This window comes from Phragmites australis, chromosome 9, assembly GCF_958298935.1.
Source record: "Phragmites australis chromosome 9, lpPhrAust1.1, whole genome shotgun sequence".
NCBI lineage: Eukaryota > Viridiplantae > Streptophyta > Magnoliopsida > Poales > Poaceae > Phragmites > Phragmites australis.
In genome coordinates, this window is record NC_084929.1 from 30,857,010 (window position 1) to 30,872,019 (window position 15,010).

At 42.2% G+C, this 15,010-nt stretch overlaps 2 protein-coding genes across 2 annotated transcripts; both read right to left on the reverse strand.

The window, feature by feature from the left end:
* Window positions 1–8,154: 8,154 nt before the first annotated feature.
* On the reverse strand, window positions 8,155–9,617 carry LOC133929120 (probable calcium-binding protein CML9). The gene is made up of 2 exons (XM_062375740.1): window positions 8,741–9,617; window positions 8,155–8,652 (listed from the first exon to the last, which is right to left on the reverse strand). Exons 1-2 carry the CDS (start codon window positions 8,814–8,816, stop codon window positions 8,273–8,275), a joined length of 456 nt encoding a protein of 151 aa, XP_062231724.1. The 5' UTR covers window positions 8,817–9,617; the 3' UTR covers window positions 8,155–8,272.
* A 140-nt stretch (window positions 9,618–9,757) lies between these two features.
* LOC133929121 (calmodulin-3-like) lies at window positions 9,758–12,376 on the reverse strand. Its single transcript, XM_062375741.1, has 2 exons — window positions 12,178–12,376; window positions 9,758–10,397 (listed from the first exon to the last, which is right to left on the reverse strand). The coding sequence occupies exons 1-2, from the start codon at window positions 12,251–12,253 to the stop codon at window positions 10,024–10,026; spliced, it is 450 nt and encodes a 149-aa protein (XP_062231725.1). The 5' UTR covers window positions 12,254–12,376; the 3' UTR covers window positions 9,758–10,023.
* Between the last annotated feature and the right edge of the window lie 2,634 nt (window positions 12,377–15,010).

Here is a 15,010-nt window from a genome sequence, read left to right on the forward strand (position 1 = left end):
GGGGTCTTGAATTCTCTTGCCTCTAGACAATCAATTTGGAGAGTCTCGTTACTCAGCGTTTATCTTTTCTTGTTTCTTTGCTACTTGTGATCTTTCTTGTACTAAAACATATGGATTGATCTTAAATAAAATCTATGATTCATATACTATCCATAGAGTCGTATTGTCTCGATTTTATCTTAAAATTTCTCTTGATTTTTTGCTTTCGCTTGAGTTTTTGAGGTGCGTTGGTGATCCAAATAGGAGAAGACCATCGATTCGCAAAAAATTGTTAAGATACCTATTCACCCCCTCTAATCACCAATCTCATTCCTACAGAAACAGAGGACTACGAACCGGGTTAGAGTAGAGAACGCAGAGCGGCACGACGATCACTGCAGCTCGAGACGGAAGTGGTGGCGCACGGGATGCGGGCACATACGGGTTGTGATGTCGGCGTGGTGGTGGTGGATTGGGGTGGTGGCAGACTGGGCCGGTGTAGCATGGCATTCATTGCGGCGGCTTGAGACAGAGGTTACGGTGCACGGACGGTGGGCTCAGATCGATCTCCTGGCTGCAACTGGGGCCGATGACCACCCGCTCCCATGACTTGCACATGCATGGCAGGGTGGTGAGCACCTCCTGGACTGACCTGGGAGGTGGGCATGATGCAGAAGGCGAGGGGAGTGGAGTAGTTAACGCGAGATGAGGGGAGGGGGCAGCGAGGATGAAGAGTAAAGGGAGGGAAGGATCAAGAACGACGATTGGAATGGTTGTGTTTGTGTGTCATGGGGAAGCAGGGTGGAGCAGGAAAGGAGGGAGGAGCAATGGTTTTGCATGGTGGGGGATGGGAGGGCGACATCGGGGAGGGAGAGACGCACGATTAAACTCGTCGTTTATATTAGTAGAGACATTTTCCACCATTCTTTCATGGTGTACTTCCATATTTTCGAACTGGCACCCTCGAGCCTCAATCTCAACAACCACCGCTGAGAACTTGCATCTTGTGTATTCCTGTAAACTCTTCACCACTTCAAGGCAGTCCAAGACCAAACAAATTTTCATCGTGTTTATGTCAGCCGCAAAACAAAGAGTTTCATTACATGGTGACCAGGAATAAATAATCAATAATTGTATATATTTAATAGAGATACGATATATCCTTAGAATGGGTATCTATTGTACACGTATTCTTAACCTGATACGGTAGGTTCCACAACCGTCATGGGGTAAATAAGTCATATGTTGATATTCTAGGTAGTTCATTATGTTCTACATGGAATTCATCCTCAGATTAGAAAAAAATCTTTCAGATATTCGAAAGTTATACAATCCAAGAAAATTAGACTCAGAAAATTCAAGTATGATAAGTTTCCTTAACCTAACTATATAAGGAATGGGGATTCTAAGCTGAACAGGCAAGACATAGCAAACCTAGTTAGATAAGAGCAGAAACAACCTATTAATATCTATAAAAAAGTCATACCACAACGAGATTTATCCGACAAGTATTTCAGAATTTAGAACACCAGAGAACTCATCGAGATTCTTAGAATTAGATTGAGATATATCCTATTGTAATTGTCTTTTTCTGAGATTAATCAAAACAAAATATGACATATGAATATTATCCAAAGGGACGCATCAACCTATATAAATCTTATGTGCTTTTCTTCAATATGCATAGTCGATAACCATATATCTCTACTTTAAATAAGTATTTGTATAATTAACTTTATCAATACACATGCTAATGCTTACAGGATGGTTAGATAGTTAGCTCATTCCATGCCATTGTACTGGCCCCTATGAACTTCCCTGATGCATATCTGCACTCTGTTACTTCCCCGAGATACTGCAACATCGACATTGAATTTCAAATGATCACTCAGTGGCAGGAACCAACAAGGGGATGGTCTTCTTCCCTGCACTCCACGTGTAGCAGACTTGCTCTTTAGGTATGTTTGGTTAGAGGGTAACATTAAATGGATACGGTCATTTCTATTTTTTTATGTGATGGCTTAGTTTTTTTAGTTAGTTAGATGAGATGATCTAATTTTCTATTTGGTTAGAAAGGTATGGGTGAACATGATAATCTAGTTTTCTGTTTAATTACATGGATGGAATGTGCTGAGTGCTTATGATGACATCTTTATTAATAAGGTGATGAACTTGCCTCGTTCTACATATATGCTCACCATGTTCAAATCCAACTAGCTGAATTGCTCGCCCAATACAGTTCTGATTCGTCGCACCCACATATCTCCAACTTCGTGAGATTACCAAGATCCTGCAGACCCTCGCAGTCTGAAGAAGCTAGCAGCTCTGCGCTAAAAGAAATTGATACATGCTCCAGGTTCTTGGCCACACCTCGCAGGGCTCCTTTCAGGTCATACAACCGAGGTCATCAATGCAATAGTCATATACGCCTCAACCCCAAAAATTAACATATTTCTCCTCTTGTCCATCTACAATGCAAGATTGCAACCAAATTTAACAATGGCAAAAATGTCTCCAATTCAAGCTAACAATTTGCCACTTATGTACTGCTATGATGTTTGCAATTTGCCTAATCTCTTCCCACCAATAGAACTGAAGAATTTACCTTCACAACAATGTCCGACTTTGCTTCAGCCCCGGCAAAAATCTCTCTCAGGTACTAGCCTTGTGCAGCCCTTGCAAAAAGGAGATCAACAAAATCAAAATGTGGCTCCAGGGTGCATCGGTTACCTCCATCACTCCATGCACCTGAAAATATTCGTTGAGACAAAGCCCTGATAGTTAAACTCCTTTATACAGTGAACCAGAACAGTATGACTGTTAAGAACCTAACATTCTCATAGTTTACTTCCTCTTCTAGCTATAAATTTGCTCCTTATCTTCTTCAGACTGGTGCTACAAAAAAAAAAAAAATCATCTAGCAAGTAGATAATGCATGGCCTAAGTAAATACAGTGACTGCATCACTCTTCTGAGACATGCATAGATGTGGTGGGGTGCAGTCGTATGCATGATGATGACTCGAGCAAAGTAAAATTCTGATGATCTACTGCAACTAGAATATGTATCATACAATAATCTTGATTTGAGATCTATGGAGCCGAAACCCAGTGCTGAAAAACAAGCGAGTATGATCTCAAGAAACATTACTTCCTTGCATACAGGCATTCTACAGCCTAGCCGGTAACACAGAGAGCAATCAACAAACCGAATGCACCTCTTTCATGAATGGTTACATATTCTAGCATGCTTAGATCTAGCGGTTGCAGTCTGCGTACTTCTTTGGAGGAGACGGGGCAGCGGCGGCGTGAACTTGCAGCAGGGAAGGGACGGAGTCAGACTGGTGGGAGGAAGAAAAGAGATATCTGGATCTGGATGGAGGCGTGGTAGGTCGAGCGGAGCGGAGTGCAGTCGCAGGGGGCGGAGGAGGCCGGTGGCGGGGCGTAGAGGTACTGCTGCGGGTATTTTCAACCGATTCTTTAAATCTTGCTCCTTCTATTTTTATATAAAAAATCTCTTTAAAAAATTCCTCTATTTCTCTACGCGTTCCAATTGATTTTTTAAATCTCGCTCTCTAAATTTCACTCACATATATTTTATTAGTATTCTATAAATAAAAAATATTTACAATGACTATATTTTATATATGTTTAAATTTTGTTTAAATTCAAATTGAATTAAAAGAACAATATCACATGAACTGATAAATATATATATAAATGGAGCATTATAAAGGAACACATTTTTTCACCATATAACGAAGGGCTAGAAATAATTTTATAAATTAGTCCACCACATAAGAAGAATATTAGTAATTTTTCTCAGATTTTTGGAATTTATTTGAGACTCTAACAATTATTAAAAGTTATAAAAGTAGCATTTTTTGAAAAATTTTAGTTTAAATTATACATATGCTTTTTGGTGAATCTAATTAAAATAGATTTCACATGGATTATAGAACCCATACAAGCAATAAAAGACCACTATTTTGAATAGAGCAGATGGTAAGGAATAGTGGAGATGTCAAGTATTGTTCATAGCGGGTCCACATGTCATCGGCTCGTCCTTCGTCCGTTCATGAGATAGCGAGCGAGTTTGCGTTCAATGGAAGTAGCCAACCATCGGGAGGAGATAGCAAGCGCATTAAAATAGCGAGCTGAGTAGAGAACCGGTTGGAGCCGATCGAATCGCTATATGTAGCGATAGCCAGCGGGATGGGGAGTCCTTTGGAGATGCTATGAGGAAATGTAGGTGTGGAGACGCGGGGAGGTGAGAAGAAATGAGGTGCATAGGTGGGCGAGAAGGGTGGATGGCTTCATATGGTTAATTTGGGCGGATGGGTTCAATCAATATTTGAGAGGAATATTTGTCTAAAGTGGTCATTCCATCTACCCTGTCCTCCAACCAAACGTCTCAAAAAATTTGATGGTCATCTCCCATTCAGAGATATCCCTCGAACCAAACACACCTATAATTCTTGATGAAGCCGAAGGTTAACAACGGGTTTTGGAATATGGCTTCATGAATCCCCTTCCTCTGAGCGTGCCATATCACTCAGCAATCGATTATAAGCAATGTAAAATCTCTATGTTCCATGTTTTCCATCATGAAGAATAACCATTCTTTAGGATCGACAATGGTTGTAGCAGCAATAAACCTAGTTAGTCCTCGTCAAGCAAAGCCCGTACACACTTTGACATCGTGCAGTTCAAAAGGGCATGATCCCATAAGTCATAAGTCGCTCCACATTTCTAGTAAATCATTAATTATTATGGTGAAAAACATGTGTACGATAGTGATCTATCTTCAAGATATACCATATTTCTAGTAAATCATTAATTATTAAATCATCATCAAGTTTACCCTTCTCTGTAACTTCCGCATCTATATGATACTTGGATAAATTTATAACAAATATGTTCACATCATTCTCCAAAAAAGACACAAACCACCACTATGGCCATCACTACGTACTGCAAAGGCAGATTAGTAGCCAATCAACGTTCTAAGATTCCCAACTTGAGTCTTTGAAAATTGTGTCTCAATAATGAACAAAATCAGGGCGACAATTTCCTTCACAAGACCGTGAAGTTCCTTCAATATTACAAGTTTGACAATCTCACGATAGTTCTAACTTAAGATTTCAGTGCTCCCGGTGGCACTCCGCACCGAAACCTGCCGATCTCATATCGGTTTTTGTTACCTACCCATCTATTGCCTTTCGTTCACGCTACTGAATATGCTCATCTCTCCTTCCGTTAGCCTCAAATACTTCTTCCTCAACATTGCCAAGGATGTTGCTTGCTTCCAGCATATTGATTTCCTTACCATGTGTTAATGCCTCTGTTGTCAGGTTAGCTACAGAAGATCCATCTTGTTAGGCATCAATAGCATGTTATAGTCCTTGAAGCATCAGTGGCCTTTTCATCATCTCTCTTTAGACCCCTGACAGTCTCTTCCGAGCTCTAAGCTTGTATTTATACACTTGCCTCTCATGTTGCTTCAATGGGCTATTGGGATTATCGTGTAGTTCTTCATCCTGTTGGTGCAAATCGCATTGACAGTGCTCTGAGTTCCTGTTGGGTGAACCACCAGTCCTTCCCTCAAAGCTACTAGCTGAATGCTTCCCTCTGGCAAAACCACTCTTAGCTTTTTGGACGACGATCAAGAGATGCAAGCAGAAAATCCCCATAATGTAACTCCACCTTGTAATCACCATCACCGCATTTTGCATCCATATGCCCTATGAGGCCACAGAAAGCACATAAACGCAACATCTTCTCGTACTTAACCCTAAAAGTACAGTTAATTTCCTCACTAGTCTTGCTTTTCACAAATTCTAGTAAAACCCTGAAGAGGGGCTTCCTAACATCCATGTTCACCTAAATATGAAGATAATTTCCCCATCCACATTGGTCTGCATCCACTTCCACTATCAGCACCCTTCAATACACCTAGCAAGCTGGTTTCCAACCTTCTTATTCATGAATGTAGGTGGGAGATCATATATCGGGACCCACACTGGCATCCGGTTAAAGTTGATTGTAGATGCCTTTGAAAGATCATCATATTCCTCTATCAGAAAAACATTACCACAGAAAATCCATGGTCCTGCCTCCATTACCTTAAGCCAATCTCCTTGACACGCAAATTGCATGACAAAGAGATTGCCCCCCATCTCCTTGAATGTGACATCTTTTTAATGAAACAATAGGATAATTCCCTACTGATTATGTATTAATAAAAAAGGCAACAATACAAAGAAAACATTACAAACCAAAAACAAAGATAAAAAAAAGATCTAAACAAGTTACTCTGAAGTTACAAGCCATTAAATCATAGTATCAGCTTAGGACTGTCTTGCACGATGGATACCGCATCTGGTTATATAAAGCAACATGACTATATGCATACCACATCTAGTTATATAAAGCAACATGACTGAATGTCTTAGTGATGAAGACATAGCATGCTACCATCCACTTCGCCTCCTCTTAGAATTCATCCACATCTTCTTCAAGAACAATCTTGTCAGCTTCATCATCCCACATATCAACAATCTTGTCAACCTCATCATCCCTGTCGTTCTAGGAGCGCATCAATCCGATATGGATCTTTGCCTCTAGTGCCATCGCCATCCTCCTTCCGTTCACCAGGATCCATGGATCATGGGCGGCCACTCACAATGCGCAGAAATTGCCACCCGAATGAAGAAGAGAGTAGGCATGGTTACATGATCAAAGTCGCGATCACGAACTACCAAAGACGAAGATCACCTTCTAGAGGAATAGAACCCTAGAGCCCAGGAGTGATTATTATGTTGAAATTTAAGCAGTATGTGTGATTAGTTGTTGGTGGGTCTCAAGCCCACTAAAAAATTGGACTGCGAGTATTAACCACGACTTGTTCGGCCCATGCAAGAGTTGGACCACGAGTTTTAGCCTACCTACTAAATATATTTTGATGAAAAATTAAATATATGATAAGTGAGTTCCACAAAATTTTAGCTAATCCCATCCAAGTTCTATCCATCCAACCAAATAAGAAATTAGATCACCACATCCATACTATCAAACAAGAAATCAGATCACCTCATCCAACAAAATATAGACGACCATATCTCATCTAACTTTATCCTCCAATCAAACAAACCCTAATTGGATGACAACTAAGCGTTTGAAAATAAAAAATTGCAAAACTAAGCGTCCGTTTAAAAAAAATGCAAAAAAATTCTACTATCACATGTTGGAAGGTTTTAAAAAATAAAATGTCGCTCTTGCAATGGCCGATAGGTTAAAAAATCAGAAAACTATTGCATTTATTGCTCTCGAAATTCATAACACTATCGAAATAGTTATAAAAAATATATGTTATAGAGGATACTGTGATCTATCTCTAAAAAAAATTCATATAAAAATATGATATGTACAATGAGAAACAAAAAAGATAAATTTCATTGTCAGACTGTGTACAATGACAGACTGTGTACAATAAAATTTATCTTTTTTGTTTTTATTGTAAGTAATTATTTGAGTTGAAATTTATTAGAGAGATAGATTATAGTATTCTCTACAATATATTTTTTAAAAAATTTCATAACTATTTCGATAATGTTTTGAATTTTAAGAGCAATGAAACAGAGTGTTTTTTTTTATTTTTAACCTATCGTCCGTTGAAAAGGCGATACTCTCTTTGCTGTCGCCCCTATTTTTGCAAAAAAATTAAATGGACATCTGATTTTGTAATTTTTTATTTTCGAAATATAAAAATAAAAAAGCTCACTAATCGCGATCCTTCCAACGAACCGAAAATTTGATCGTGGCTATTATTCGTGACCGGGCTGGCCGGCCGGCGTGGCTCTGATGGGCTTTTGGTGCCAAGTCCAGAGGTCCGTATTAAGAGTAGCCATCAGGCCTCATTCAAGCCCGTGAACTCTGACTCTCCCTCCTGCAGCCGCCTTCGCACGGAACACGCCGTGGCGGAGGCCGGCGCTGGCGCCGACGACCGTGGACACCACCGCGCGCGGCCGTCGCTTCCTAGAGCATGCGTACCCCAGAAGCACCCTCGCCGTCGTGGCGCGCCCAGGAAGGCGGCTCGTCGGCGCCAGGATGTACTTGTGCGCCTTTGACACTACACTGGTGCCAATTTATGTCGTGAACTAAATTGATCTTGAGGCTTTTGATCCGGAGGAAATGGTAGACACTGAAAACTGATGCTGTCAAAATTCAGCCACACTGACCCTGTGACGCGACACATAATTCATGGAGAAGGCTCCATCCTGGTGACGAATCGGATCACTTGTTCTTCATCAGCACCTTGACGTACTCCCTGTAGTCGACGCGGCCCTCGCCGCGCGGGTCCGCCTCGCGGACCATCGCGTCGGCCTCCTCCTCCGTCAGCCGGTCGCCGTGGCTCACCATCGCCTGCCGCAGCTGCTCCGCGGGGATCGATCCGCTCCGCGCGTCGTCGAACACGTCGAAGCACTCCGCGAGGCGCTCCTCCGACTGCTTGGCGCCCATCTTGCGCGCCGCGACGGCCAGGAACGCCGCGAGGTCGATGGTTCCGGCGCCTCCGGGGACGCCCGCGTCCTCGAGGAAGCGCCGCGCCTCGGCCTCGTCGACGTTCTGGCCCAGGGAGCGCAGCGCCGTCACGAGCTCGCCGGTGGCGATGTGATCTGCGGTAGCAGGAAGCCAATAAGGATTAGTCGAGGTTGAGGCTGGGAGATTTGGCGCGCGAGGAGCGTGAACTGGGCGGTGTCTTGCCGTCCTCGTCGGCGTCGAACAGGTCGAAGATTTCCTTGCACTCGTCGAGCTGCTCTGGCGTCAGCTTCTCCGCCATGCTTACCCTGGTTACTCTACCCGCACCTCAACCCCTTCTGCTTGAAATGGATCACTATAATTCTCTTCTCTGGAGGAAGTGCAGTCTTCTACAATGATTCTATTTTGACAGGTCAAAAGAAGAAAAAAAAACAATCTCTGTCCAATAATTTTCCTATCTGGCAAACCACCTTTTCTTGGTCAGAAAATAACAAAACCATGACCTGTCATCGATACAACGCACTCGAACAATTCAGTGGCGGAACCTAGTAGTCATAAAGCGACATTTCAACCACCTTGGGTATGATCCAGTATAGTCTGGGTGTAAAGATAGGCCATGCCGCCATGATCCTCACCTAACCGTCACAACTTGCGATAATCATCACGATCCAGCCAGCGGCTGACAAAGCAGTATTTAAAAGGAATCCACCAGAATTAGAGAAGCTGAAAGATGGGGCAAAGGTGCATCATGGTATGAGGATCTGAATTCGAAGCTTAGCACTTCTATTTTCACATCTTGTTCTTTTCCCCCATATGTAAGTGATACTAGCAGCAATACAAGTGGCAATGGAAACTGTCACATCTCACGTCTTGAATCCTGAGCCAGGGCCAGCTTGGCTGAGCAGCCTGCTAAACTTACCGAACTTCCATTTGCATCATAGTCATGTGCATAGGATCTGTACATCTGTATTTGGGAAAACCACACATACATTGCAGCTGCAGCTTTGCATCTTGCTTGAAACACAAGAATTTCACGAGTCTCCCACAGGAATCAGTACGCAGCCTCAATTACTCATCAGTCGATTTTCTCAGATTCCAGACATGGCCTGGTTAAGGAAACGCGACAAGTCTAAACCAACCTAAAACTGCATCCACTCGATATAACAAACACTTAACGAAAAGGTAACATGCCAGCAGAAACTACCAAGGCAATGCAAATTCGGCAGGAGATGAACGACACGGTTTGCACAAAGGATCCAAAACCCAGAAAAATGTGGAACTTCAACAAATCCTAAAAGCTCCAACAGGCGCAATGCAAGATAACATCACAATCAAAAGAAACCAGTATCTGATGTCGCTTCCCATGACTACACCACCTAACCCAACCTGATCACTACCGAACATTATCGCCTGCGTGATAACAAGTACTCAATGAACATCACAAAGTACAACCTGTATGCCTGATAATTCAGTTCGCTTCAGAGAAACTTATTTCATGGGGCCACTCCTCACTTGGCCATCATGACCTTGACAAATTCGTCGTAGTTTATCTGGCCGTCGCCATCCACATCAGCCTCACGGATCATCTCGTCGACTTCCTCATCAGTCAGTTTCTCCCCGAGGTTGGTCATGACATGGCGGAGCTCAGCAGCTGAGATGAAACCGTTCTGGTCCTTGTCGAAGACACGGAAAGCCTCCTTGAGCTCCTCCTCCGAGTCAGTATCCTTCATCTTCCTCGCCATCAGGTTCAGGAACTCTGGGAAGTCGATGGTTCCGTTGCCATCAGCATCAACCTCGTTGATCATGTCCTGCAGCTCTGCCTCAGTAGGGTTCTGGCCAAGGGACCGCATCACAGTTCCAAGCTCCTTTGTAGTGATGCAACCTACAAAGGAAAAAATACAATAATATTAGATCCAGGGTATTTTTGGAAAGTATAGGTCGTATTTTACATACAGCTATGACAGTAATATTAGATAACATACAGCTTTCACATCCAGGGTTTTTTATAAATTAAAACAGCCTGTCAATATAGGTGGTATTTTTGGACAGGCCAAATCAAGTAATAGAGTTATTAAGACAGTTATCAGCTCATAAAATACACATTTTTGTGTGTATAACCATTATTGTCCTGCGCAGGATACATCATGATAACACAAGACCACTTTCAGCTGCCTAAGGAACACGTCAGCATGCCAAGCACTTCCATTCACCTATCAAACTACAAGAACTTACAGTAGCAGGCAGAATTGGTATACAAACATTGCTTGGAATAAAAGTCACATGAACAAGCGTAGTATTGCACCATGATAGAAGTAAGGATAAACGTTATATATAGAACAAGTAACATGACAGGACGTAGTAGACTGCCCGTCGCTTTCGCAAAATGCCAACGCACAGGTCATCAGGTCAATTTATGGATCTGTTTCACATAATATTATGAATAGTGGAAAGAACAATATAGCAAAAAGCGTAATCCACCCACAGTCAGAAAAGGTGGCATGGAGACATGAATGCAGAGGCTTTAATAGTCACTTAGTCGGCTTCCTGCCACTTTAATAAAATACCATTCTTGCTGGCTGTCAATGTATGTAATCCAAAACAAATATATCAAGAATCATCATGTGTACTAGGTATGACAAAAATCGTATACCAGTTCAGTTTGCATGTATGACCTGTTGAAAAATAAAGCATCTGTAGCATCAAAATACAAGTAACTATTCAACAGAAGAGGAAAGGGATTTTAGAAATGAGCTGCAATGGGAACTGACTGGAAAAGAGTGCTCTACAACTATGTGCTGGTCTAAGACTTCACAATAAACATTTTATGCGAGTGGTAGGCTATCATAGATCAAACATACTACTGTAATATCACAAAGGTTTTTCAATACGATGTTATACAAAGAAGAACCCAAATTTCACAGAAAGTAAAAAAAACATATACAACACATTTCCCCCCTAAACCAAAATGACTACTCCTTGACATCATACTACTAATCTACTATACCACAGCCAGATTCACACCTCAATTTCTAGGCATAGCCCAACTATTAGTTGAATCCACACCCTTTCTTCAAAATCAAACAACCTCAGTGTCTCCCTAAGACATCCCGGGTACTTGAAGCATAAAGCATGCGACCATATGTTCACACCCCACTAACAACCTGACTCGCAAAATTTGATCCAGGGATCATCCTATGTTCATTGTCCATTCCACTGGAATATTGCACAAGACATTCGAATTCCAAACCCTAGCTCCAAAAGGCACCAATTCCATATCCCCAAATCGTTCTCCCCAAGAGAGCACCGCAAGATCATAAACAGATCACACCCCAAAACCCATCATTCTGCAGTTCCGACGACTTCAAAGGAAAAATCTGAAGTAGCAAGCAACTGATCGCTGCAACCGTCCCCATCACTAGATAGATGCCTCAAGTCGCTGCGCGCAAACACCACGCCTAAAATACCACCGAATTGCCTCACAGATCATCAAACCCTAAGCACCACAGCACGCGGCCGACCGGATCTGAAACCCTACCGGCAACTGCTCCTACCGAAACTCTAGAATTCGGCCGGATCGAGCGGGACGGAGCTCGATCCCGATCCGGCAGCGAGAGATCGGGGAACCTAACGGGGGAGGGAACGGGAGGGGAGGAGGGGGGTACCGTCGCCATCCTTGTCGAAGAGGCTGAAGGCCTCCTTGAACTCCGCGATCTGCTCGTCGGTGAGCTGGTCCGCCATGGGAGGGGGTTGCTAGGCTAGGAGACGCGACGAGGAGGAGGACGGGGAGCTCGTGCTCGTCGCTCGTTCGCCTGCGCGGATGGGGAATGAGGTGGCCGGTCCGTGGGCCGGTTTTATAGGCAGCGGTGAGGCGAGGGCACGATTGCTCCAACTGCGGTTTTTGTATCCGGTTCTCCTTTGCTTTTCCTCTTTATTCTTTTCTTTCTTTCTTTCTTTTCTCCTTTCTCCGGCTTTTGGCAATCAACGATTCCATGTTCTATCTTGTGCTTCTGAGTTTGACATTGTTTCTAGATTGCTGGAGTAGAGGTGTATTGTTTTTTTTTTCTTCGTATAGATTTTTTATAACCATATTGATATAGGACTAACCAAAAGCTAGAAAGACAGTTCATAACAAAGTGATGGGACGAAGAATGGCATTGATAGATAGGAGTGCAAGTTAGTGAGCCTAAGTGTTCTCACCGTCAGTTTTAGTTCAATTAATAACATTATTTTTATCAAATTGATCAAAAATTCAAAAAATAGTATAATTGATTAAACTAAAAATGATCGGTGGATACTACTAAGTTAATTAATTTGCACCACTATAGGTGACGAGAGTAAGTCAGTCATTTGATAGATGAGCAGATTTATTGTAAGTTATTGAGATAGACTATTTTGGATAACAAAGATGTATCATAAGCTATTTTTGGTGTCAGGGAAGGTAAAATGATGGTAGACTAAGGCGAGATGATGACCGACGATTACTATGGTAAAGGGCATAGCATAGGAAGCCGGTGAGATGAGAATAAAGACCCAACATATTTGAAAGTAAGTAACTATCAATTTGAAATTGTGGCAGTATATATGTGTATGTGTTTCTAAGAGGACCGAATATATAGAAAAATGCAGTACCTTTTGCTATATCATTTTCTTCTGTTCTTTCTTTAAAGTCGATTACTTCGCAGGCTGTTATAATATCTTTTTATAATACTAGTTTAGACATATATTTATATATCTTGATATTGTGTTTTCTACATTTGAAAAAAAAATATGGAAAACCACTTCGCCCACCCAAAAAAATCAAAGATGTTATATTTTCAATGGTTCAAGTATTTCATTTATTTTTTCATGCGGCCTAGAAAGAAATTGTTATAACATTCACTAATCAAGGTAAAACTTTTCATATGTTGTGTAGTATGAATATTAACACATACTAACCATGCAAAAAAATAAGAGAAAACTAACAAATCATAACGGGTACGCCTAGTGGCGGACCTAGGGATGGTATGGTAGTAGGGGCAAACTTTTACCTAGAAATAAAAGGGGCACGATGCACTTGACTTTCAATACAAGTAATTCTTCAAATCACATTCAATTTCATAGTAACTATGTAAAAAAATGCCAAAAATATAGAACATGATATAAAGGCAATACATTTTACTAACATGGACCCCAATACTTGAACCACTTATTAGATGCTCCAAAAATTTTAGAGAATACAACAGGTACCTTACAAGAACAAGAATGTATGAATTCGGATGTTAGTCATAAATAGTACCTACAATAAATAAGATAATATAAGAAATCAAACATATACAGTTATAGAATAACACATCAATACAATACTCATACATCAATACTATCATAGATGACTAGATGTCTAGAACTCTAGATTAGACAATTGGTATTGCACTACGTCGATTGTGATTTAGAGAAACTTACCATTCCGACATTGGTGGGGGAGGATGAGACATTGAGTGTAGGGGATCGGGCGGCATTAGGCAGCGTAGTGTCTGAGCTCTTCTCCACTACTGTCGGGCAATCAGTGGCTCGTTGCCACACCAACGTCACCTACTCGGGTCTCGAGCGGACAGGATCACGACCTCACATGAGTCACGCCCTCACCACCTCACGGGAGAATGGACGCATGGGCGGATGGATGCCAACATGCCATGTCACGTTGCCACCTACTAACAGCTGTCCAACTCTGTCTCGAGAGCATGCTGCAGTCGCACGCAGACCACTCGAGAGTCGGCAAGCTAATTGGGCCTCGCCTCAGGAGCATGCTGCAGCGCGGACCGCTTGAGAAACAAAAGATTAGATGTCTAGACTGAACAACTAAAACCTATAAGGAACAGATTAGACCAGGACAATAAACATGGTACTCTAGGTTCAGCCTAGGGACTCAGGGTGACCGCCCATGCTTACCCTAGGATGGATCCACCCCCGGGTACGCCTTGCCAATTTTCAAAACTGGACTTACGCGACAAAATGTTTCCTAGCTGCTGAGCCACGCATGGTAGTAGTACATGTGCTCTAGCACTCCTTAGCTCAAACCTACCAAGTCCAAGCTTTTTCTCCGAATTGTCACCCGTTTTTTACGCACAAAATGTTCGTGGTTTTCAGTTTCTACGGCGTGATGCGGCATCTTAAGCTTTGCAAGGAGCGACAAAAGAAGTCCAGCGATGAAGTGAGCTAAGCTTAGACGTACGTGTACTCGCATCGCCATGTCCCGTCACCACACACGCATGAGCCGGACATGTCCTCGTATATATGCATGCAGGGATAAAAGACAAGAGGTCGTTGGGTCCAATGGCGGACATAGGATGGACAGCTAGAGAATTCATTCCCCCCTCTTATCTCTTCTTTTCCCTTGTGTCTATCATTCCTCTTCATAGAGCATTGGAGTGTAGAGCTAAAATTTAGTCAGAGGTTAAATTAGATAATGCTAAATTTTGGCAGTTAAAATGACATTTGGTTTAAGACTAAACTAAAATT

Bases quoted from the DNA above. Each gene is read 5' to 3' on its own strand.
- LOC133929120 (XM_062375740.1), bottom strand. From the start codon at position 8,816: ATGGCGGAGAAGCTGACGCCAGAGCAGCTCGACGAGTGCAAGGAAATC. The intron at 8,653-8,740 runs GCAAGACACCGC...CTGCTACCGCAG, and splicing joins GTTCGACGCCGACGAGGACG to ATCACATCGCCACCGGCGAG.
- LOC133929121 (XM_062375741.1), bottom strand. From the start codon at position 12,253: ATGGCGGACCAGCTCACCGACGAGCAGATCGCGGAGTTCAAGGAGGCC. The intron at 10,398-12,177 runs GTACCCCCCTCC...TTTCCTTTGTAG, and splicing joins CTTCGACAAGGATGGCGACG to GTTGCATCACTACAAAGGAG.